A 23487-nucleotide genomic window follows, 5' to 3' on the forward strand; every position below is an offset into this window, starting at 1 on the left:
TTTCTGACTCATGGTAGTGTTGGATTCCTACTATGGTGGTTTATAGTAAGTATACCGACGACTAAACCTAAACCTCTTGTTCCTCCCAATCCTCATCCTTCCGGGGCCACCGATGGGTATTGCTTCATAAGGAATTGTGCTCTTGCTTTTTTGTGTTAATCGTTCGTGTTTTTTTCCATTCATGCTGTTTCTTGCTTGCTGTGTAACCTTCGTGGTATAACTGACGTGCTCAGGTCAGCTGCAAAGAACGCCTATTCAGAGATGCCGAATATTACGTCTTGAGGTGCTTTCGACTTACATCTCTTTACAACCATCTACGCAGGGGTTCTTATTTTTCTTGGCGATACTCGTTTTTAATTATCTACTACCTGATACTGAGAGTTTCCTGGTGGCAGAATTTCCCCCGATACCGATGCCCGTTTTCGTGAGCCATTTAGTTCCTAGCCACTCTGGCGCAGAGATCCTCTGCAATGAAATTTCTCTAGACAATGACATCCCGATTTTCAGTGAGCTCGTTTTGTTTGTTCGATATTTTTTCTCCTTAGCTGCTGTTGCTAGCTCGCTGACCGATCATTGCTGTGTAACTGATTTACTCACAACTGTTGTTAATATCGAAACTTGTCGAGGCGTAGACCGTTTGACTATTCTTTTACACCAACCATCGCAGGGTTTCTTCAAAGACTTGTTTCTAGAATGACCGAACTCAAATGACATTGTGTGTGGAAACGGTTTGCAGATCAGGGAGCTAAGAAGTTTTCAAAAGAAATTCTAAACTCTCATGGAAGGGGTTTGAACCCCCAAAACCCTCCGCTTGCGCACGGGCCTTACATAAATGTAGTGTTTTATGATGTATTCGTGTACATAAATAATATAGGACTTAGGCAGGCCACTTCTTGCTATTATAAGTATGCTGATGATCCTGCGCCTCAGCGATGCGGCGAGGCAGTTTTTTGTTTTGTTTTGGCCGTAAGGAAGGCGGCTATTGTAGTTCAGAAAGTTTTGAAGTACGGTGACAGTGTAGTGGGCGGTCGATTATTCGCATGAATGGGCCGGCCCGCAGTTCGGGAACTAGTGTTTTGGTGTCGGCTCGCCGCAAATGGAAGCGTCAAGAAGCCATTCGCTTCTCTGGCTAAGTATAAACGCCTCACTGTGAAGGATTAAAAGTACGTAAATTTATATAATCTTGAGTTTCCTTTTGCTTGTTTGTGTACGGATATTCAAAATTATGGTAAATGCACTTAAGCCGCCCTGTCATCTAGGGTCTGCCGGGCTGATAAAAAGGTAGCCAATTAATGGGCAAAGCCTTGCTTTCGTACTATTTAAAATTTTTCCTTGCTAAGTCTTATATCAAGCTTCGCCAGGGCTTCCAACAAATTGTACCACACTGCATCCACAAACTTAGTCGAATTTTCGCCTTTTCAGTCCCTAGAGGACGTGTGGCACCCGGCCAAGAATTGAGCCATTGGGTCCCTGCTCCCATGTCGTGGGAGATGACTGAAAACAGGAGTCTCTAAGTCAAGGTGCAGTTCCGTGCCGAGGAATTAAAGACTGGAGGGTCTAAAACATACATGGAGTCTTTTGTGTTTTGCTCTTACTGTGTTAATCGAAACTCTGACACAGTGGACCGTTATTTTCTTCGCAAATCGTGGAAATCAAATGATCGTGTCATCCGCCACATTCGTTTTCATCACAACTTGCTTGATGCCCTTTAGGTGTTGTGCAATATATTTCGGAAGTGAAATATACAGTTTTCTAATCAACTATGGTTAGAATGGCGTTAATCAATCTCCAGCATAAACCTACAGTCACAGTTACTATAACTGTCGGTATTATAGACAAAAAGTATAAATATTGTTCAGTGCATCTGCCACATAATGAGTCATCTCTTTCTGATGATTTCAAAAGCATTGTATCATATTGTAGCAGAAATGGGCTTTTGCTCCTTATCAGCTGCGATGCAAATGCTCATCGCAACATTTGGGGCAGCACAGACATCAATCTGCGTTTATAGCTGTTACTGGCTAGAGTGAACTCCCTTTTTGTGATGTAACGTGGTGTAACGTCGAAACACGGCTGCTCGCAATATTTTCGGTTTACGTAGTTGGACTATGCTGGTTTCGGTCGTGGACGGGGTGCAGGCACATGTATTTTGAAAAGCTGTTTCAGCACCTGTGACATTTTTTATACATCCACATCTATCGAGAAACTTAAAAAAGTCTTCCAATTGGTTGCCTGTAGTGAGTTATAAAGTGTAGAGAAGTCAGTTTTGGAAAAATTGAACTCCCAAACATCCTCTCGTTATGAAGAACCAGCTGGGGACAAATTTGCGTTATAAGAAGTGAAGGATGATGTGCGTCCGAAGCAACTAACGGCTTATATGCTTCTGAAACGGTGCAGTGTATTCAAACTTATTCATTTATAAACAGAAAGACCAGGATTAGATTTCGAATATTATTTGTCGCATGATCATTACTGACATTCCCTCCAATAATGTAGTACTCACTCTTGAAAAGATTGATTCAGAAAGCTCTGTGAAAGCATACTCGGAGTGGGTACTCTTCCGAAGAAGTCCAGGGGAGTTATAATCACCAAACGTTTTTTTTAGATGTGCCGTTTTGGGTTCAATGGAAGATGCGATGTCAAGTGTGGAGTTTATGTGCTTCTGAATAACTTCTAGGAATTGAGGGGAATATATGCTACACCCACGAAATTTGGATTGTCATATTTATGATTGGATGACAGTTAGTTGCAGACAGCAATGAACACACCACCACCACGTTTTTGTCCAACACTGTCAGAATCGCAATCGTTATGGTGTACCGATTAACTTGAGCCAAATAAGCGAGTTGATTTGATCATTCAACCACGTATCGGTCAGAGCAACAACATCATGATCGACATTTGAAGCAGCGACGAACAGCTCATAAATGTTTGTGCGTAGTCCTCTCACGTTCTGATAGTATAAACCTCCTGACGGTTGAACGGAGCAAGATCGAGCGGCGCGGCGGTGGTGGTGGAAGTAAATTGTTATTGGTGTGGGTTTTCAAAAGGGGCAGCATCTGTATGTCCGACCTTGGAAGAACTTATACATTCATTGTATTTACCTGAGAAAACGCACACACGAGTTCCATGTTCTTCGAATTGGTCTGACTTGTTTAGCGCGTTATTATCTGACCGGAAAAGGTCGATGTCGTGTCCCTCAAGTGGACAAATAGAAGTCGGCGACGGAATCGATCTGATTTCGCCTGCTGGATAAAATTGAATTTCAAAATGGTGTCAAAAATCAAATTGTGGCAACTGCCCGCCAATACTATTCCGAAAATAACCATATTGTTGAGGTGCGGGCCACAAGGAGTCTTCCAGAGCCGTCTCTTCCATCTTTCCGAAAATCTTCTGCATTCAAAAGGATATATAAGAATATTTTTACAAGAACCGTGTTAATTGCGAAATCCGCGCAAAGCTTGAAAAAATATTCTAAGTCTTATGCTGTGAGTTTTTTCACGCGGGCTTTTGAATTAACGTGATTTTTTCGCGAATTTTCCAATGAACGAGTTTTTTTTTTACAGGGGTGGGCATAGCACAATTCGTAAATCGATTGCCTTGTAAATACGCAGCTAACCTGGGTTCGGTTCTCAACCCCGCACATAGGGTTAGAAATTTTTCTAAAGAGATTGTTCTAACCCGAAAAAAGGCAAATGGCCATAAGGTTAAAACCTCTACAATCAAAATAAAAAAAGTTTTTTTTTGTTGGGATATTACAATAAATTCGGTTTTTAGGCGTTTTTTACGCGGTTCGTATCCCCGCGTAAAAAAAACCTGGGTGTAACTACATATCCCGATCAGAAACCCATAACAGGAATATTACAAAACTATATCTCGCATTGTTACTTGTTATAAATTTCTGTTATTTTAACTACTAACGAGACCTAGTTTATACCACAATATGTTACAAAAAATTGTGTTCTGTTATTATCTTGTTATTTCATTTTGATCGGGATACTCACGCTCGGGATACTTTTGATCGGGATACTCACACTCACAAATTGTGCACACATTTAGTACCTGAATCCATTCGCACTAACTATTCGGATCTGGAAAACACAATCTTTCGACCATATTGTTTTACCAGAAACGTTTAATTTAAGTTCCATCGGATTTTCCCATTCGAAACCACCCCCATCACCCCAGCCCTGCCACCCTGCAAGTAAATCCGACCATCCCTTGTTTTTTTCCTTCTCTCTTCGGCTCACCGTCGCTTTGGTTTGCCATTCACACAGGTTTTGCTCCGCAGACTCGGTCCTACATTTTCATTTGTTACCATTAATCCGCTTTCCGTAATTTAAAGGGATTAAATATTATGTTCACTGCATAGTTTGATAATAAGTAAATTACTGCCCTTGCCGGTACTGGTTGAGGATGACTGCGGAAATCGTCGAGCGAGGTTCTCCTTTTGCTCAAGTGCTCGTTCGGGTTTGGTACCTGTCCTGGCCAGGCCCCGGTGGCCGACGGGGCTAGCTTTCTGATCGCTGCCCGTTTGCCAAGGTGTACCGGCTGTCCTCTCTGCGCTCGAGAAATTGCAGCATTGCACCGGGTTAAACTCGAGCTTGGGGGCAGCATGATGAAGGCCATTTTATTTGCTTGATCCGGTTTTAGTTATATGTTTCCGGCTAAGAGTTGTACAATATTATACAGTTTGGGTGGTGGGTGGCTGGGGTGTGTCTGTGTGTTTGGGAAAAATGGAGGCAAGCGGAAAACTAAAGGAATGAAAGAAATTTCATTTCTTTCTAAAAGAGAAAAGCTTTTAGTTGTGTATAAAACTGATTAAGAGCAGAGTGGATGGTAGAGGAGCAGAAATTTTCATTTTATTCCAATGAAAGGCTCGCTCGCTGCCATCGTAGCGTTTGTTGGAAGTTTTTATTGTTATTTGTCTGACAATCTACTTACTTATGTGAGCAGAACAAAATGCATTATTAATTTAGTCAACTGAATGTGATTGGTGCAATAAGGCCCTGGACTTTATTTCTTCTGAATCACTAAATATTTAACTTAATCAGTGGACCATTTGTGAATAAAATTTAGGTCGGGTGAAAATAAAAAAAAAGAACATATTTTAGAGCATATCACATCGTGAGTCTGATCAATAAAAGTAATTAACTGTCCAACGCGCTTGATCTGATGAGTCGATACCTAATTCAAATTTGTTGCGGAATTGGTACCTTTTGATGAGCGGTACCTACCGAGGGACGTGTGACGGTTCCTATTCCAACAGCTATCTGTAAGTATTCGAAGGCGTCCTTTGAAATGTCATCGAAATATTCCAGCTGCCAATTTATAGGCCGCACGTGACAATAGAAAAAAATGATCCACATTCCAACGACGTTCGAACCGAAGCAACATCGACAGCCAATCAATAGTCAAGCTTCACCAGCAAAGATCACAGCCTCTTCATATTTTCGTTACCAATTGCCGCGCTGTCATCACTGACTTCGGCAAAAAATAGAGCGTGAGACAGAGGTAGAAAAAAATACCCTGACTACGCTGTCAGAATTGAATTTCTAATCCAATATCTTCGAGCGCTCTTTCAAGTTCCTGTCAAGGTTGGCCGCGTAGAAATCGGGACACCAGACACCCTGACGTTCCATCGCTAGTTCCCCAGAAGCAACAGCAGAAACAGTCGCGAAAATGTCAACCAACTGACATATGACAAGTGACGGGGAACGAGATGGGAAACCATATTTTTCATTAGCACTGCCACCGGTGTCACGTACTTTTGAGTACCCCGTCCCTGCTGACAACCGGGCCGGAGTAAATGATGGGAAATCTCTCCGGGAAATCCTTGCGGGATGCCTCGGAACAATTTGTCTCCAGGCTCACTCAAAACGGGGGGGTTGAGGCGCGGTGTGGGCGAAGGGGCTGAACCGAGCCGACCATAGCCTCGTGTGTTTTTCCGAAGCATCGTACTTTCTATGATGGATGAGAATGTTATTTGGTAACAAATATTTTTTCATGTCCTCCTTCTCCGAGTGCGAGAGAGATAAGGGAGAACGATTGGGCCATCAGCCAAACCACCCTGCCCTGGCTACGAGTATGAAAACCGGCGACGTTGAGTGACGTGTTTTGCCAGTGAATTGCGACAGGGAATTCCCAGGGCTAGCATTAGAAGAGTATCAAATTTTATGAATTTGCGATAGCACAGGGCGATTGCCACAGCTGGTGGTGAGGAAAGCAACAACAACAACAACAGCTTGGGTGGGCGGTCGGTACTTTTATCTGAGATGCCGAAAAGTACGTGGAAAATGTTGCAAATATGAAAAGTACTCGTTGTAAGCTTTGTTTGACTGATTATGGTTCCCGCTGCGGTGATCACACAAACGGAATGCGATGCTAAAAGTGACCTGGTGAACCGGCTCGTAAGTGGCAACTGCAGGGATACTCGGTGTAGCACTGTTTAGCCGGGGATTTTGATTGTGAAGAGAAAGTGGATCATAAATTAGAACAAATTTGTTGAATCAAACTCGATTGCGGAATAGTGACCGCTCAGAAAACTTTGTGTTGGGTCAAATACCGAGAGCCCGATCAGAACCGTTCTGAAAAAGTAATGTCTTGGCTTGTAGTATGCCTTTGATGGAGACAATTGTTTACTCAAAGGATGTTTTTTGGCCTCAAATGAAATCGTATTTTTCCCAAATATGAAAAAGAAAAATTTCTCAATTATTTACTAAGGGGCCATGCATAGATGACGTAGCATTTTGGGGGGTAGGGAGGGTATATCAAATTTGTGACGAAGGGAAGGGTAGGGTCAGAAGTTGTGCGACGTAGCATTAAGTTTAAACCCCATTGTTTAGAGAAAACAATTGAATGATCCTCCAATCCCAAGAGAAATAAATTTAAATTCAAACAAGTTACATTGGATGCGGGTTTTCATGAGGTAAATTTTACGATTCGCGGAATTACAAGTTCGCAAAAATAAGAAAAGATTTTGTATGCGGATTTAACTTGCTACATTAGTTAGCTAATGTTGCTAACTAGTAGACTTAGTTTAGAAGCTGAAATAAATTTTCACTTCGTATTCAACCAAACAAAATTTAGTAATTTAGATGAACGTATGCTTCTTAGAATCATTGACAGCTGCAGGATTGTGAACTGAGAGACCTTCTCTTCATACTCCCCTTGACATATAAATTCAGAACAAAACTATCAACACTATGTTTGTCATGAAATGGGTTTATTTTGCACGCAATTTGCTGTTATAATGAAAATGTTGATAAAAGTCGTCAAACATTTTGAAAGGATATGTATTTAAAATAATTGAAAAACATATGTAATTTTTTTTTCATCCCCCGGCCGCTTTGCATGGGACGAGGGAGAGGGGGTAGGTAAATGCTACGTTGTTTACGAGGGGAAGGTTCGAATGTTGTGACCAAATGCTACGAGGAGGGAGGGAGGGGTCAAAAATCGTCGAAAAAAGCTACGTCATTTGTGTACGGCCCCTAAATATACTGTACAATTTCGTACTAAATCTGTTACTCGTTAGGCACGACCCCATTCGATTTTGACGAGAATCGGCACATGTTTTCGATATGTAATATGAAGAATTTTTCATCGGTCTAGAGATCCGCTTGACCCAAGACTTTTGAAAAGGTAGTACGTATTTTTTGACACTTGTTTGAAAAAATAACGTAACTGAAAATGCCTTGATGGCATTGAAATTATCTCTGAGAAGCAGCTATAGAGAAGCAAAACAATTGTTTTAATCCACTTAGTGGTGCGATTGTGCCTTTCTTATTCATCCAAACTAAGATTTAATAACTGGTTACGTTCAATATAACATTGAAAAAATGTGTATTACATTCTTATTTCACTTGGTAAGTATATATTAATTCACGACTGCCACGAACCTGATGAACAACATGTCGACGCTAACACACTTGACACAAGTATAAATGTAATATTGAATAAGCTTCATCTGCGTAAGCTCAATGTTGTCTTCATGTTAACATATTTTGAAATTCGTGGTGGTGGGGAAGGGGGAGGATGCGTCGGGAACCACCTAACTTATTTTGGTATACCGAGCGGGAGAAGCGAGTACGGGTATGATGTTGGTATGAGAGAGATGGGGGGGGGGGATAAAGGGAGTAATGGAGTTGTATGACAATTGAAGAGGAAGCGGTGGATGGGGGATGAAAACCCCAACTGCATTTTATACCTTCCATTTGAGACTAGGTTAGTGAAAATTGGTTCAATCATCATCGAAGTGGCTTTAATTCTGGAATATACCCGGAATTGTGGATAGTGGAAAATATGTTCCAAAAATCTTTAAATCTCCATCAGTGATCTAGGCCTGCGAGTCTAAGAAATGTGATGTTAATTTAAATAGATATTTTAGCTATGAGGTATTACGATTGTACCGATTTATCTGAGAAATTCCTATGTGATCGCAATAACCAAGCTGAAACCAAAAACCAGCACTGAATGAAATTCAATAGCATTAAATGGGAGTATTATATCTTTCATTTGAAATAAAGTTTGTAAAAATCAGCTAAGAGTTCGCTGAAAAATAGGTGTGATATTTGCTTAGGAACTTGGCGCGTTCCCTGAGGTACCAAGAACCGTCATAGGTGGCCAATGTGGTCAAAGCTACTTTAACTGGTCATTAGTGATCTAGGCTTGCAAATCCAAGTAATGTTGAACCCATTTGTATATGTATTACATCATTCGGACATCATAGTCTTGCCAGCTTATATGGGAATTTGCTATGTGACCTTACTTTTCAACCCGTAACTCCGGAACCTGATGCCATATCAACTAAAAATTAAATTGCAGCTTATGGAAGTGCTATACCGTTCATTCGAAACTAAGTTTTTTGTAAACCGGTTCAGTTATCTCTGAGAAAATTGAGTGACTTTTTTTGATACACACATGCACATACATATACATACACACAGACATTTTGCAATTTCGACGAACTGAATCGAATGGTATGTGACACTCGGCCCTTTGTTGTAAAGTCATTTTTTAGAGTGATTGCATAACCTTTCTTTATATTAGAAAGGCAAAAAACTATTATAAATATTTGTTTTGAAATTTGCATTTCGATTTCGTCTCATCAGAACCCGACACTAACTTAATGATCGGACTAAGCTAGCGCCGGATTGACGCTAGTTCCAAAAGCGAAAGCACTTTTTGTGTTTCTGAGTAAATCCTTAGTCGTGGATGATATCCTGCAAGAAAAGCAAATCAAATGTTTTGTTTCAAAAAAAAGTCATTCGAGATTTTACGCCTTTTTCATAAAGTACATGGTGCTACAAAAGACAAAAATATTGAATGTACTTTTCAAGTGATCTAGTAAAGGTTGTAGGTCTGGTCAAATTTATTACAAAACCACGATTGAATAATTCAATATACCCTCAACATGTTGATTTATAGCAAAAAAACTATTTGTCCAAAGGCAATGTACATGCAATGTTGAGAATCGAACAACAAAATTTCGTTCGAAATGTTTCTATGGAATATGCCGCTTTAACCCTTCCATCTGTGTGAGTTGATGGAATACTTTTTGAATGACCAATTCCAGAGTTATCTCATTTTCACCTGGAAGATGATTTTTAATTTCAAACAAATTACGGATTTGAACTGCGAAGCTCCGTTCCATTTTTTTCCATAATTTCTTCACAATGATTTTGTTGAAACCCGAAACCCCTACCATCATTTGGATCTGTTCTGCTCTCAAGCCCAGTTCATTGGGAAAATTCGATCGTTTAAAGTTTTTCCAACTCCAAATATAAACTTTTTTACAACAATCATGTACCCAAAAAAATCAATAGGTTGATGGGTTTGACGACATGATCGGGAACTCTAGTGATATGGGGAAACGTACTCTTTTCTAACATCTGAACAATACATTAAAAATTAAGTTTCAGATCAGGTCCGCACGCGATCATTCGGGAATACACGCAAATATGCAAATATCCACATGGTTACAAAATGGAATTTATGCACGTAAAATTACATACGCGCTAGCACAGGCGACAAACACGTTACAATACAAACGCTCGAACTATTCGCGATCATCCGCGCACACCTGCGCCCGCGTTATCACAGGATAACGTCCCGATGATTAAGTTAACATTTTAGCACTTATAAATTTACAAATGCGGTCTCAAGAGTGAACCTACAAACGCCCGCGTTCGCGCGATCCTGGATCGGTTACGTCCGGCAGTCCCTACTCTCGGCCCTAGCAGCCTTTAACCATGCTTTCAGTTGAGTCAATTAAAAATGACGTCAAATCTACTAGACAACATGTTCCATGGTGACATGACCGGGAACTCTAGTGATATAAAGGAACTCACATTTTTCTAGCATTTGAACCGTACACCGAAACTTAGGTATCAGATTCGCGATCATCCAAGAACACACGCGAATATGCGAATGGCCTGTTGGGCCCCTGGAGTCAACTGCTACGCACAGCCTTGCACGCGACGTCGTTACCTTTGAAAGCCTTGGCAGCTGTCGTCCAAGGCGGGAATAGGAATCTGCGATTCTGTTCGTCTACTATCTCGTGTCAAGTTCAGTTATATTTTATGTCTTGATTTATTACTAAATATTTACGTATCCAACTTATTGCTTATTTGGGATATGTAACAGTTATAAAATCGAATTGATACACGCGATGTTACATACACGCTAGCACACGCGATATACAAGCGCCCATGCGATCAAACACGTTAGCGTACAAACGTTCGAATCCTACGCGATGATACTCGCGATCGTGAAGTCCCTACGCCCGTACATATTAGCCACCGAAAATACAAGTCGCACGAAGGGAACATGCGTCGTAAAACCCGTTTCAAATATATTAGAATGCAAAAATTTTAATAAACCAAATGCATAAAACTCGAACTGAGATCCTTCAGCATAAGAATCACCTAAAAAGTTGTCAACCGCAATACTCGAAAACGATGAACCTACAGTATAAAAACATGATAACAACAATATATTCGATCGTGGGAGTATACTAACCAAAATTACTTTGTAAGGATTGGATATATTTTTTGTGGCTTTTATGGTTTTTTTACTGACTATCACAGAGGAAAGTCCCATTCCGATTTTTATGCTTGAAGTTCATTCGCGATTCTTACATTCTACTACATTTGAAACGGGTTTTATAATGCATGTTCTATCCGTGCGACTTTGATTTTCGGTCGCTCATATTTGAACCGTATAGTGAATATCATATTCAGATTCAAGGCCTGCTGCAATTAGCCTTAAGCAGTATTTTAGCGGGTCACATTTCCTGTATCATCTGCAATGGTAGTGGGTGATTCGGACGGGGAGCCCTTTCGAGACCCTGGCTCCACAACTCCAGTAGGATAACTCTTGAAAAAAAAAACAAGAATGCTCCAAAAAGAAAATCCTTTTTACGCTTTTCCCCCTCTTTTCCTCTTTTTTCATTTTCTTTCCTTTTTGATTTGACATCTGATCTCGATGGTTTGTAAACCATTTGAAAGCTACATGAAACAATCAAAATATGATTCAACTAAATAGTTCAATCATCAGACCCTATGATCGAATAATATTTGATTATTTTCGTAAAGCTTTCAAATGGTCTACAATATAGCCTTCATGTCAACAGAAAAGTTACAGGAAATTGTATGCATCTTTCGAAAAACCTATTGTTGTTGATGGAGAAATGCGAATAACTTATGGAAAGGACGTAATAAAATAAAATAATTGTGTTGTTAAAAAAAAATTAAAATATCTCGAGAACTACTAGGCGTTTAAAATCATATTCGAAGAGAAAATTGAATTTTTGACTGCAAATAGTATAAATTACAAAAATATGTCAAAAGTTGTTAGGAAAACTTTTTTATCAACAGTTTCTCCATGATCCAAATGCACTGAAAAAGTTTCTTTTACGTCTTAAAAACAATAAACATTAGATCGTTGATCGTTTATGATGTGGTAAAGTAAACTTTCAAAAAAAGGCATGATGATACGAATTAATTGTTTTGTTAGAGCAAAATTCCAAATATCTCGACAACTATCGCCTTTTGAAACATTTTGCCTTTCTCATATAAAGAAAGGCTATGCAATCACTGTAAAAATCGACTTTTTAACCGAGGCCCGGAGGGCCGAGTGTCATACACCATTCGATTCAGTTCGTCGAGATCGGCAAATGTCTGTGTGTGTGTGTATGTGTGTGTGTATGTGTGTGTGTGTATGTGTGTGTGTCATTTAAACTCACAATTTTCTCAGAGATGGCTGAACCGATTTTCGCAAACTTAGTTTCATCTGAAAGGTATAATGCTCCCATAAGCTGCTATTGAATTTTTAGTTGATCCGACTTCCGGTTCCGGAGTTACGGGTTGAAGAGTGCGGTCAAACAGCAAATTCCCATATAAACTGGTACCACCATGATGTTCAAATGATGTAAAACATATTAAAATTGATGTAACATTACTCTAGTTTGCGGGTCTGGATCACTAATTATCAATCAAAGCAGCTTTGACCAAATTGGCCACCTATGACAGGTCATGACGCCCCCGGGGAACTCGCCAAGTTCCTAAGCTAATATCACACCCATTCCCCAACGAATTCTCTACCGATTTTTACAAACTTGATTTCAAATGAAAGATACAGTAATGCCATTGACTGCTGCTGAATTTCATTCGGTTCTGACTCTTGCTTCCGGAGTTACAGGGGTGTTAGTAAGGATACACTGGAATTTCCCATATAAATCGGTACAATCGTAATACCTCAGAGGCTAAAAACTATTGAAATGGTCACCAAATAACTTCTAATCGCAGATCTAGATCACTGATTGCCAATCAAACATTCTTTGAATATATTGCCTACTATCGACGATTCCGGAAGTCCGGAATTCCGGGCATATTCCACAATTAAAGTCAAATCGGTTCTTCGGTGATGACTGAACCGATTTTCTCAAACCAAGTCTCAAATGGAAGACAAAATATGCAGTTGAGTATTGCGTCGCCGCCCCCCTCCCCCCCTCCGTCTTGCCCTTACACCTCCATCCTTCATCACTCCCCTCCCCTTGGACCACCCTCACGCCCGCATTTCCTGCATCCATCCCGTATACCGAAATAAGATGAAGGATTTCTGACGCATCCTCCACTCCCACTCTACTAACCCCCCATTCCCTCCACTTTCAAACCCATTCCACCATCATTTCAAAATATAATCACATGAAAATACTATTGAACTCATGCTGATTAAGCTAAATATTATTCTTTTGCCTTTCTCATATAGAAAGGTTATGCAATTGCTCCAAAAACCGACTTTCTAACCGACTCATAACATTCGACTCAGTTCGCCGAGATCGCAAAATATCTGTGTGTATGTATGTGTGTATGTATGTGTGTATGTATGTATGTATGTATGTATGTATGTATGTATGTATGTATGTATGTATGTATGTATGTATGTATGTATGTATGTGTGTATGTGCGGATTTGTTAACAAAATGTCCACATCGGTTTCTCGGAGATGACTGAACCGATTTTTACAAACTAAGATTCAAATGAAAGGTATAATATTCCCATAGGTTGCTATTGAATTTCATTTTCAACCGACATCTTGTTCCGGATTACGAGTTGAAGAGTATGGTTACAAAACAAAATTTGTTGATTTGTCCACATCGGTTTCTCGGAATTTTCTGAACCGATTTTGACAAACTTGATTTTAAATGAAAGGTCCATCAGCTGCTGTTGAATTTTGTGTGGATACGAGTTCTGGTTCCTGAATTACAGGGTGATACGTACGATCACGCAGCAAATCCCGATTCTAACGAATTCTGCGATGAATGTAAAAAGGTGAATTTTTTTCCAAAATGTAAACACATTTGTTGAATTTGTAGATCTAGGTCACCAACAGTCATTCAAAGTCTCTTTGGCCACACTGGCCACCATCGACGGATCCGGAAGCATCCAAATTCAGAATAACGGTTATATTGGTTTCTCAAAAATGGCTAGACCGATTTGATCAACTTAGTCTCAAATGAAAGGTGTTGCGTCCCCGGAAACCGATATTAAATTCCATCTCCATCCGACTTCCGGTTCCGGAGTTACGGGTTGTGGAGTGCGATCACATAGAAAACTCCGATTCAAACCGATACCGCGATGAATGCAAAAAGGTGCTCTTATATATACTTACCAAGTGTAATAAGAATGAAAAACATTACCATAATGTTATATTGTACGAACCAGCTACTAAATCATAGTTTGGAGAAATGAGAAAGGCACAATTGCACCTCTAGGTGGATTAAAACAGGTTTTTGTTAAATGCATTTAGATTTTAAATAATACGTAGAATTATATTCTGTTAAAAATTTATTGTTTTTATATTAATTAGTAAAACATTTAAAAATATGTATAATGTTATTGTTAGAAAAAATTTTTTGCCGATAAGTTCTTCACCATGCAATGACATTCAAAATGTTTCTTTGCTCTTGAGGTTTTTGTTGAAAAAATATAAAAAGTTAAAAAAATTTTTTTCGATATTTGAATTTTTAACCTAAATTTGTAAAAAATGCACAACATTTTTTTCAGTGCATATTTCTTACACTGTAGAATTGATTCCCTGCAATCGTTCTCAGATAATTTTGTTGCATTTTTCGAAACCTTTATGCTCTGTTGAAAAATTGCTCTTGCGTCAAAATAATCTTATTGACTGTGAAAAATGTTTGGTTTTTCATGCTGTTGAAACGTGTAAAATTTCGTCGGAATCTAAGGTGGTCACGATTTTAAAGATTTTCGGACGTGTGCAATGGTAGCCAGTAAAAAATTGTTTTAGTTATTTTTAGTAAATACAGGGTGTTTGGTTTATGATTAAGAACCTCTCGAGGGATGATTGACTGTCATATCTGGTATTTTTTATTAAATGGTATTCTCATATATTCAAGTTAATTATTTTTAATTACCTTTAATTTGTAAAGTAGTTAAGCATTTTTATGAGGTTTTTGTTATTCTTTTCAAAATATGAATTATAATAATAGCAATATCTATTATCCAAAAGTTGGTTTTAGGACGATTCATAATTTGTTCTTCAACATCATACTCCTATCTCTTCTCGTTTCTTTGTAATTTCCTTACTAAACTTTTTCTGTAATCAACTTGCAAGTGTTTAAAAGACTCTAATCTAAAAAATTTCCTTTATATCGTTATTTCCAAGGCTTCATTGGAAAGCTGAGAAAATTTCCTTTCGATGTATGTATCCTTTAGTTAAGTGTATTAAATGACTTTTTACTAGTAAAATAACTCAAAATTAGCGTTGTTTGGAGAGTTTTCTAATTATTCTAATTATTATTCAACTAAATTTATCTTTACTATTGTTCATTTGATATCCCTTAACTTTATCTATGAATTGTTGTTTGATACCATATCTCTATCGCTGTTCATTTCGCTGCAATTTAACAGTTAACACAGCATGACCTCACCACAAATGTAGTAGGTTCGAAATCGTTTTTTTTGCATATGAAACGAGGTGATAAAAATGATTTTGCTTCGAAACAAATTTTTTCTGGCTTTCAAATAAATATAAGAAGAGGTACAATAAGTGCCAGACTTTTCAATAAGAGTTAGTATTAGTAAAAATGAGATAAGAATATCAAAGTTCAATAACCCAAACACATGGAAACTAGAAAAGATAAGTGTATCATGTCAAAGAACAAATTATGCAGCTCTTCAATACTAACAACCTAAATTATTAAAAAGGTGATGTTATTATTATTATTATTATTGTAAATGGTGATGTTACCGTAATGATTTTCGCGAAATGAACGAAAAATCTATCAAAATTGTTAAATTTTAAACAAATTACTGTGAAAAGGTTACTTAACTTCATTAACTGAAACATGTGAGGACATCATTCAATGGGAAATTTTCTCACCTATCCAATGGATCTAAAAGATAGCTATTTTAAGTATTTTAAAAAAACTAAGTTTTTAACATAAAAAGTTCAATAACTTAGTAACGGTTGAGATTTGACAGTATGTGTAGAACGATTTTTTTCTCCGAATAAGACAGTCAACCATCCCTCGAGAGGTTCTTAATCATGAACCAAACACCGTGTATATAAAAATACATGGCTCCGATAATCACGCGCAATGAATAAAGAATTTAAAAAGTGAATCTTTCAACCCAAATGTTTTGGAATTTTCAAAAAATTTGAGATAAATTAAATGAATGAAAAAATAAACTTGCATTATAACCTTTAAATCTTTGTATGCAAAAACGAAAAAGCCACAATACAGTTGAGATCTTTGTTTGGACAAATACGTTGCTTTTAATCTTTGAACTGGAGTCGACTGTTTCCAATTTTTTAGGTTAGGTGTATGGCTTTGCTGTCTAATTTTTAAACTATTTATATTTGCCATACACCTTACCTACAAATACGTTGCATCAAATTGCAAAAATTCTTCTGCGTTTATGTGAAACGGTGTAAACCATTTTCCCACATTTTAAATTAATAAAACCTAGTACTGAAGTATTCCGCCCCCTCAGTTCACTGCCGTATGTATCCATTTGACCAAAACTACAATCTCCACCCACAAGACACCCGATACTGAAACGACCATAGTTGTTCCCACCCAACATTTGTCTCGTTATCAGTTCATCTCGCTAACACTACACCATCCAATCGACTGATGACCAACCATGCTTGCTTTTATGTCTTTTCAGCATGCAACCGAACGCTGTACGGCGAAGTCGGACGAACTTACGAACTCCAACTGCAGCCCCACCAGTTGCAACAGTTTCTACTGCAGCAGCAACAGCTGCACAATTCGCAAAATGCATATCCTTTCCTGTGCCACCTCAACTTCACCGCCCCCGGGGGGTCGTACGGCGATATTGTTCAGGTAAGACAAAGAGTAATGCTTGTAAATTAGCGGTGAAATGGGAAAGCTATACTAATGGATGATGGACAGTTTTGTATCTAGCAGATCGGTTTTTTTGCCCTACAACATACCGGGCGCTCTGAGTAAATGTCTTCATTTCTTTCCGAAGGGAACCAAGTATCAAGAACACCACACATGTACATACATTTCAATCATCGTATCGAAATCTTTGCTGTCGTCCATCGGGCGGAAAGCGAGACTACTTAATCAATCTAGAGTTGTGTTTGCTATAGATTTATACTAATGGAGCGTGCCACCACAGTGAGTCCAGTTCAGCGAGTCGTCGTCGTCGTTCTGACAGAAGTCATCAATGCCAGCCAGCCGACGCAAAAGAGAAATCCAAAGTACGGTGGTTACACTTACACATTAGCTTGATGATCCGGACACACTCGATTCGTCCCACAAATCAATATCGAACGCAGGCCTGGCCAACGGCAAGGCGGTCGGTGATTGAAAGTGAAAAATGTGCTTTCCATGTCAGCCCGGGAGGGCTTTCGGAGCGAAAGGAACCAACATCGTCGGGAGCAGCCTCCGGCCGGAATCCCGACCGCGTGTCCGCCTCCTCTCCATCAGAACAGAGTCAGGCCTGAGAGTGAGTTTTCATGTTTTACTGGCTGCCGGCGTAATTGATAGATATAACTAGAAGGGACATTTTTCTTTATTTCGGGCAATCGAAACGGAAGAGATGTGGTCGAACTTGGATGGCGGTTTTCTATATTCGCCATCTGTTTTCGATTAATGGATTTTATGGAAAGTTGAGATTAATTTTCGATTGTATGGGGGGGGGGGACGAAAAGCTGTACACGATTTGAAGGGAATTATTTTTCCTGTTTGGATTACGTTTTTATATGGTGGGTGTTGATCAAAGTAAATACTGTGAATGGAATGTGAATAATTCCAACCCACATATAGAATTTGTTTGAAGAAACTTTCAATTGATTTATTATTGATTTACGCAGCTACAAATTAAATTACATTTTCCATGGAAAGCCAATTTTCACAAAAAGACGAAAAACATATCATAGGATCCATTTAGAAAATTGTTTACTTATAATTCAATTCCTTTCCAGCAATGTTCACATCCCCCTTCCCCCAAAACAGAACAAATAAAGCTGAACATTTTCCCCATTTTCGATTCCTATGTTAATTTAGAAATTCCCCACGCTCCACGATCACGCTTCGTTTGACAAGCTGCTTCTGTTTCGATTATAAAATTCGTAACAACCTTTCACCCGTATCGGGGGAATTGACCGGGCAGTTCTGAACTAATTTCTGTCAAGCAGAATGTCAGAATTTTAACAAACGCCCCCGCCCCCATTTCCGTAATAGGGAAATACAAAACGAAATGCTAATGAAACACACAAAATTATGCATCGCTGAATGATTGCTGCTGCTGCTGATGATGCCGTTCTGGTCATGCCGAGGTCGGTGGTCACAGAGTCGCCTTAAAGTCTAAATTGAGAAAGTAACAATATCATCATCAACAACAAGAACAACAACTGAGCAAATGTATTCCGGTCTTAATTTTTGTTAAAATGAGCTTCGGCTCAAGATTTGTAGCTTCGCTAACGGCACCGTACAGCGATAGGGACAACGAGTTGGACAGGTGCGCTCCGTCTCGCACCGCTGACTGCAGGCTTCATATTTTGCCATTTTATGCCCAAGCCTTGGGTTGGTTTGGGGCTGGAGCTGGTAGGGCGAAAGGAAAAGTTAAATTTGCATTCCGCTTCAGAAGTTTGCGATTGAATCAACTGCGGTGGTGGTGGTGGTGGCGGGGTGCTATTTCGGCTAAATGGGTAGGCCGGAGGTGGAAGGTTGGCGAATCGGCAGCAGTGGGGCGATTCATAATAAAAGTCAACAATTGATTCAGTATGCTAATTCGGAATAGTACAGTTTGGCTTTTATTGGATTATGATATTCAATTAGAGGGTGATTTGAATTGACACGTCATGCGAGGGTCGTTGTGGTTGGGTGCTGATCTGTTGTAAACTTGTTTGTAGAACTAAGAGATATTGATGAACTGTCATGAGCTTTTTCCTATAACTTAATTTAAAAGTTAATCTTGATTTGTTCGTTGTTTACGAACAAGATGACTTTCGTTGTTTTTTTATTGCTGGCCTATAAATGAATTTATTTCAGGTGCTGTCAACAATTTTGTGAAATGGTTCATATTTCCACCGGAAAAGCTCAAAATGTTCAAACAACAAAACATTTTAAAACCAACTTATCCATTCACATTAACACCAGCAGAATTGCCTGTTCCCCGCGGAAAAGAACATCGATATCCAATCGCCAATTTCCAAACAATGACAGGCCTCCAGGAATCAGTTGTAAATTAATTTTTGGAACAAAGGACCAACCCATTTGTTTCCTGCCTTAAATTTCTCGGAACATTAAACCAACGGAAGTTGGTTTAATTTGACCTGGCGTGTGGCCGAAATCTTTTAGAAAAAATATCAACTGCCGGATGCACAGAATGCTGAATATTGTTTTGACAAAATTAATTAAACGTGAAAAGTGGATCAACCAGTTAACAATAATTTAATTGGGGTGCAATATTCATATAAATTTGAAAAAAAATCGGTGAAAACCTGCTTGAATCAAACTATTGTGAAGAATAGGGATAACACAGCACTTTAACAGAGAAGCACCCGACATTTTGAGAGTCAAGGTGTGTGAAAGAGCATGCCGATGCATCTTCCCCTATTTTAAAGGGGGTCTCACATCAAATTGCGTCACGGAAAAAACGCTCTAGAAAATAATCCATTTTATATTTCCTCTTGAAAATTTGGGTAGAAGTAGTTTAGAGTGCATTGTTTACACTGTATTTTTATCGCTGTCAGTTTTTCGAAAATTGGAAAAAAAAATGGCGGCACTCGAATCGATTTTGAGCAAGCACTCGGAAAATCTTGAACTCTCACATCATGACATCGGAAAATAACTAGCAATCGACCAGTCAATGGTGAATCGTGTGACTAAACGTTACTACCAAACTCTGAGCATCGAACGAAGGGAGAAATGCAGTCAGAATGGGTGTTCTATCAGTGATCGGAATTCTTCGGTCAGGGGTGTGGCCATAAAGTTAAATCTGTCTAAGTCTATCGTTCAGAGAGCCAAGAACCGGAAGGAACTGCATACGTACAAAGTGCAGAAGGCTGAAGAACGGTAAAGTACGGTGGGAAAGGCACAGGCCCGGAAACTGTACACCCAGATCAGTGGCGGATCCAGGGGGAGGGTCCTGGGGGTCCGGACCCCCTCCGAAAATTTTTAACTTCTTGAGAAATTTTAAATAAGTTTCTATTTTAAATTCGTTTCAAATTCCAAATCATTCCAAACCAAAACTGATTTTAATTAAATGAGGGTATTACATATTACGTATTGTACAATGAACTCTAAAAAATTAAAATTTCGGACCCCCTCCGAAATTTTTTTCTGGATCCGCTCCTGACCCAGATGTAGACGAAGCCTCATTGTCTCATCATGGATGATGATACTTAAGTCAAGGCGGACTTCCGGCAGCTTCCTGGACTACTGTTCTTAACCGCCCAGTACAAGTTTCAGAAACTTTCAAAAGTTGACAATAAATACATGATTTGGCAAGTGATCTGCTCCTGTGGCAAACGGAGTGCGCCATTCGTGACTATCGGGACTGTAAACGGGGAGATCTACCTCAAAGAGCGTATACAGAAGCGTCGGCTTCCTCTGTTGAAGTGAAAGTGTCAAGTGAAAGCTGTGTTAAGCGATTTGTACACTTTTTTGGAAATCGATGAAAAGTATTATAGCATTTATGGGCATTTCACCACTCGCGGTATTTTAGCTGTCACAATCAATATGACTGTTGAATACGTAAACAGGAAATTCATCTATTGTAGAGCATATTTGCCTTGTAATGAATCATCACCTTCTGAGGATTTCAAAAGGGTTGTATTAAACTATGGCAGGCATGAGTTTCATCTCATAATCGACAGTGATGCAAATAGTCATCACTAAATTTGAGGCTGTTCAGATATCAACTTGAGAGCAGAGATGTTATGCACCTCAGAGCAAATAAAGAGAAGAATAACAAACGCTCTTTGCACTTTTCATGCGAACCACCGCTCTTCTCTTTTGCAATAAACCTCTTCACTCCGATGCGTGTTGCTCCCACACGTGTATTCTACTCCATGGCTGCACGCCACAAAGAGTAGAAATAAAGAGGCTCTTTAGTGTGTATCTTGGTCCCACGCGCACGTAAGTAGAGAAGGCAACCAAAAAACATTTTCAAAACGTTCTTCCGATCAAACTTTATCTGAATTGTAGTTTGATTCGCTTTCCTACCTGCTTTCCGGTGAGGGGAGGCACAAAAAAGTGGCTCTTCAAGGTGACTCTTTGAACGAAATTGTGCAGCTCTTGGTGCACAGATCTTACTCTTTTTCGTTTTCATGTTTCTCTTTGTGCGGTCGTTCTGCACATTGCAGTGTTTTTGTGCTGTTCTATTTTTAATCGGTGTATTTTGCTCTTTGTGGCTCATTGTGTGAGCAAATAATAAGCCTGCTTGAGAGGCAGCGAATTGATGGAATATTTAAGTAGTGCAAAATCTGCATATATTCAATATAGGAAATCGCCCAATATTTGCACGAACTGATAGAGAAAGGTGTTAGATGTAACTATCTGCTCTAACGGTATTACGTATGATTTCGAAAACTTGCTCGAAACAAACGCACTCGAACCGTCCCTATCTATTCATGAGTACGTCGTCTTTGATCATTTAAACGTCACGGTAGATATCGTAACATATCATAATCCCAAATCTACGAACTGTGACCACTACGAAGATGGCTTGGCGAGTAGGTTTGATGGGTATTTTCCAACAAGGGAATTTACAAGTGACTTGAAAACGATGATAACGTTGATAAAACAAACTCACTCATAATAGAAGCATATCCAAAAGATTGTCCAATTCGAGCTATGCGTTCTTCTGTTGCAACCCCATGATTCATTTGATTTATATAATTCATTTGTTTCATTTGATTGATTTGATTCATTTGATTAATTTGATTCGATTAATTCGATTCATTTGATTCATTTGATTCATTTGTTTCATTTGATTCATTTGATTCATTTGATTCATTTGATTCATTTGATTCATTTGATTCATTTGATTCATTTGATTCATTTGATTCATTTGATTCATTTGATTCATTTGATTCATTTGATTCATTTGATTCATTTGATTCATTTGATTCATTTGATTCATTTGAATCATTTAATTCATTTGATTCATTTGATTCATTTGATTCATTTGATTAATTTGATTCACTTGATTTATTTGATTCATTTGATTCATTTGATTCATTTGATTCTTTTGATTCTTTTGATTCATTTGATTCATTTGATTCATTTGATTCATTTGATTCATTTGATTCATTTGATTCATTTGATTCATTTGATTCATTTGATTCATTTGATTCATTTGATTCATTTGATTCATTTGATTCATTTGATTCATTTGATTCATTTGATTCATTTGATTCATTCGATTCATTTGATTTATTTCCAACATTCTGTTCATTTTTAAAAAAATTTTCATTTCATGATCAATCATTTCACTCATTAACTTTATTTAATTTGTTAGTTTTAGTCGATTTCATTTATTTTGTTAATTTTTATAACTATTTTCAAATATTACATAATTTCCCATTTAATGAGCTAATCTTATTTGATTTATGTAATGTGTTTATTTGTTTTATTTTAATCATTCTGTTCATTTTATGAATTTGAAAACCTTTTTTAAATTTTTCGCTCTATTTTTTTAATTGTGTTCGTTTCATTGATTTTTTATAATTTATTCAGTTTATTCGAGCATTTATTCGTGCAGGACTAGAGACTGTTGTGTACTACTTCACATGAGCACTGCAAACTGATAAATGATCCAACAGTGATACATATGTGTAAAAAATGTCTCAGATCACTCTTAGGTGGATTAAATTGGTTTTAATAATAAGAAGGGGCTCACAAACTACCAAAATTTTTCCAAAGACATAATAAGGCTAAGTTGTTTAGTTTTAGCAAAATCTCAAATTTCCAGCTAAAATTGCGTTCTGGTCTAGAGGTGTGCGCCGATGAAAAATAACAAATAACATAACGTTGGTGCGATTTCGACCGGCGGCGGCTTATCAGTGTAACGCCCTTCGCCAAAATTGGTGGCGATGCGGCAGTGTAATACTGCGTGGGATATTTTTTAATCTTTAAGGGGTAGTAAAAACGACTTTTTGCTCAAACTTTGCCATGCTGGCTGTTGTATCTGCGTGTTTCAAACCTAAACCAAGGCCTGTTGACGTAGCGGTAACATCAGCTTTCAATATAACACAGTAATTTTCAACCGGGAATCGATTATATTTTAGTAAATTAAATGACTTTTGTTCTATACGACGGAGTTTTCGTGAAGTGGAATATTTTCCGAAAATGGAGCTTAGACTAACGGAAGTCTTTCTTCAGTACCATCACCTACGCAATGCAGTACTGATGTCATTTAACACGTTAGACCAAGCAGAAAGATTCGCTTTGCTGAACAATCTAAAACACGTTGTTAA

The 23487-nt window shown here is 38.5% G+C and overlaps 1 protein-coding gene across 4 annotated transcripts in view; it reads left to right on the top strand.

The window, feature by feature from the left end:
* LOC131686697 (uncharacterized) overlaps nucleotides 1–23487 on the top strand; it is a 1014555-nt gene that overhangs the window by 912342 nt on the left and 78726 nt on the right. For all 4 annotated transcript variants that reach the window (XM_058970603.1, XM_058970601.1, XM_058970604.1 and 1 more), the window contains one exon: nucleotides 16698–16876. In XM_058970603.1, coding sequence (XP_058826586.1) covers nucleotides 16698–16876 — 179 coding nt within the window. The remainder of the gene's footprint in view (nucleotides 1–16697; nucleotides 16877–23487) is intronic.

This window comes from Topomyia yanbarensis, chromosome 3 (genome assembly GCF_030247195.1).
Source record: "Topomyia yanbarensis strain Yona2022 chromosome 3, ASM3024719v1, whole genome shotgun sequence".
In the NCBI taxonomy this organism is placed as follows: domain Eukaryota; kingdom Metazoa; phylum Arthropoda; class Insecta; order Diptera; family Culicidae; genus Topomyia; species Topomyia yanbarensis.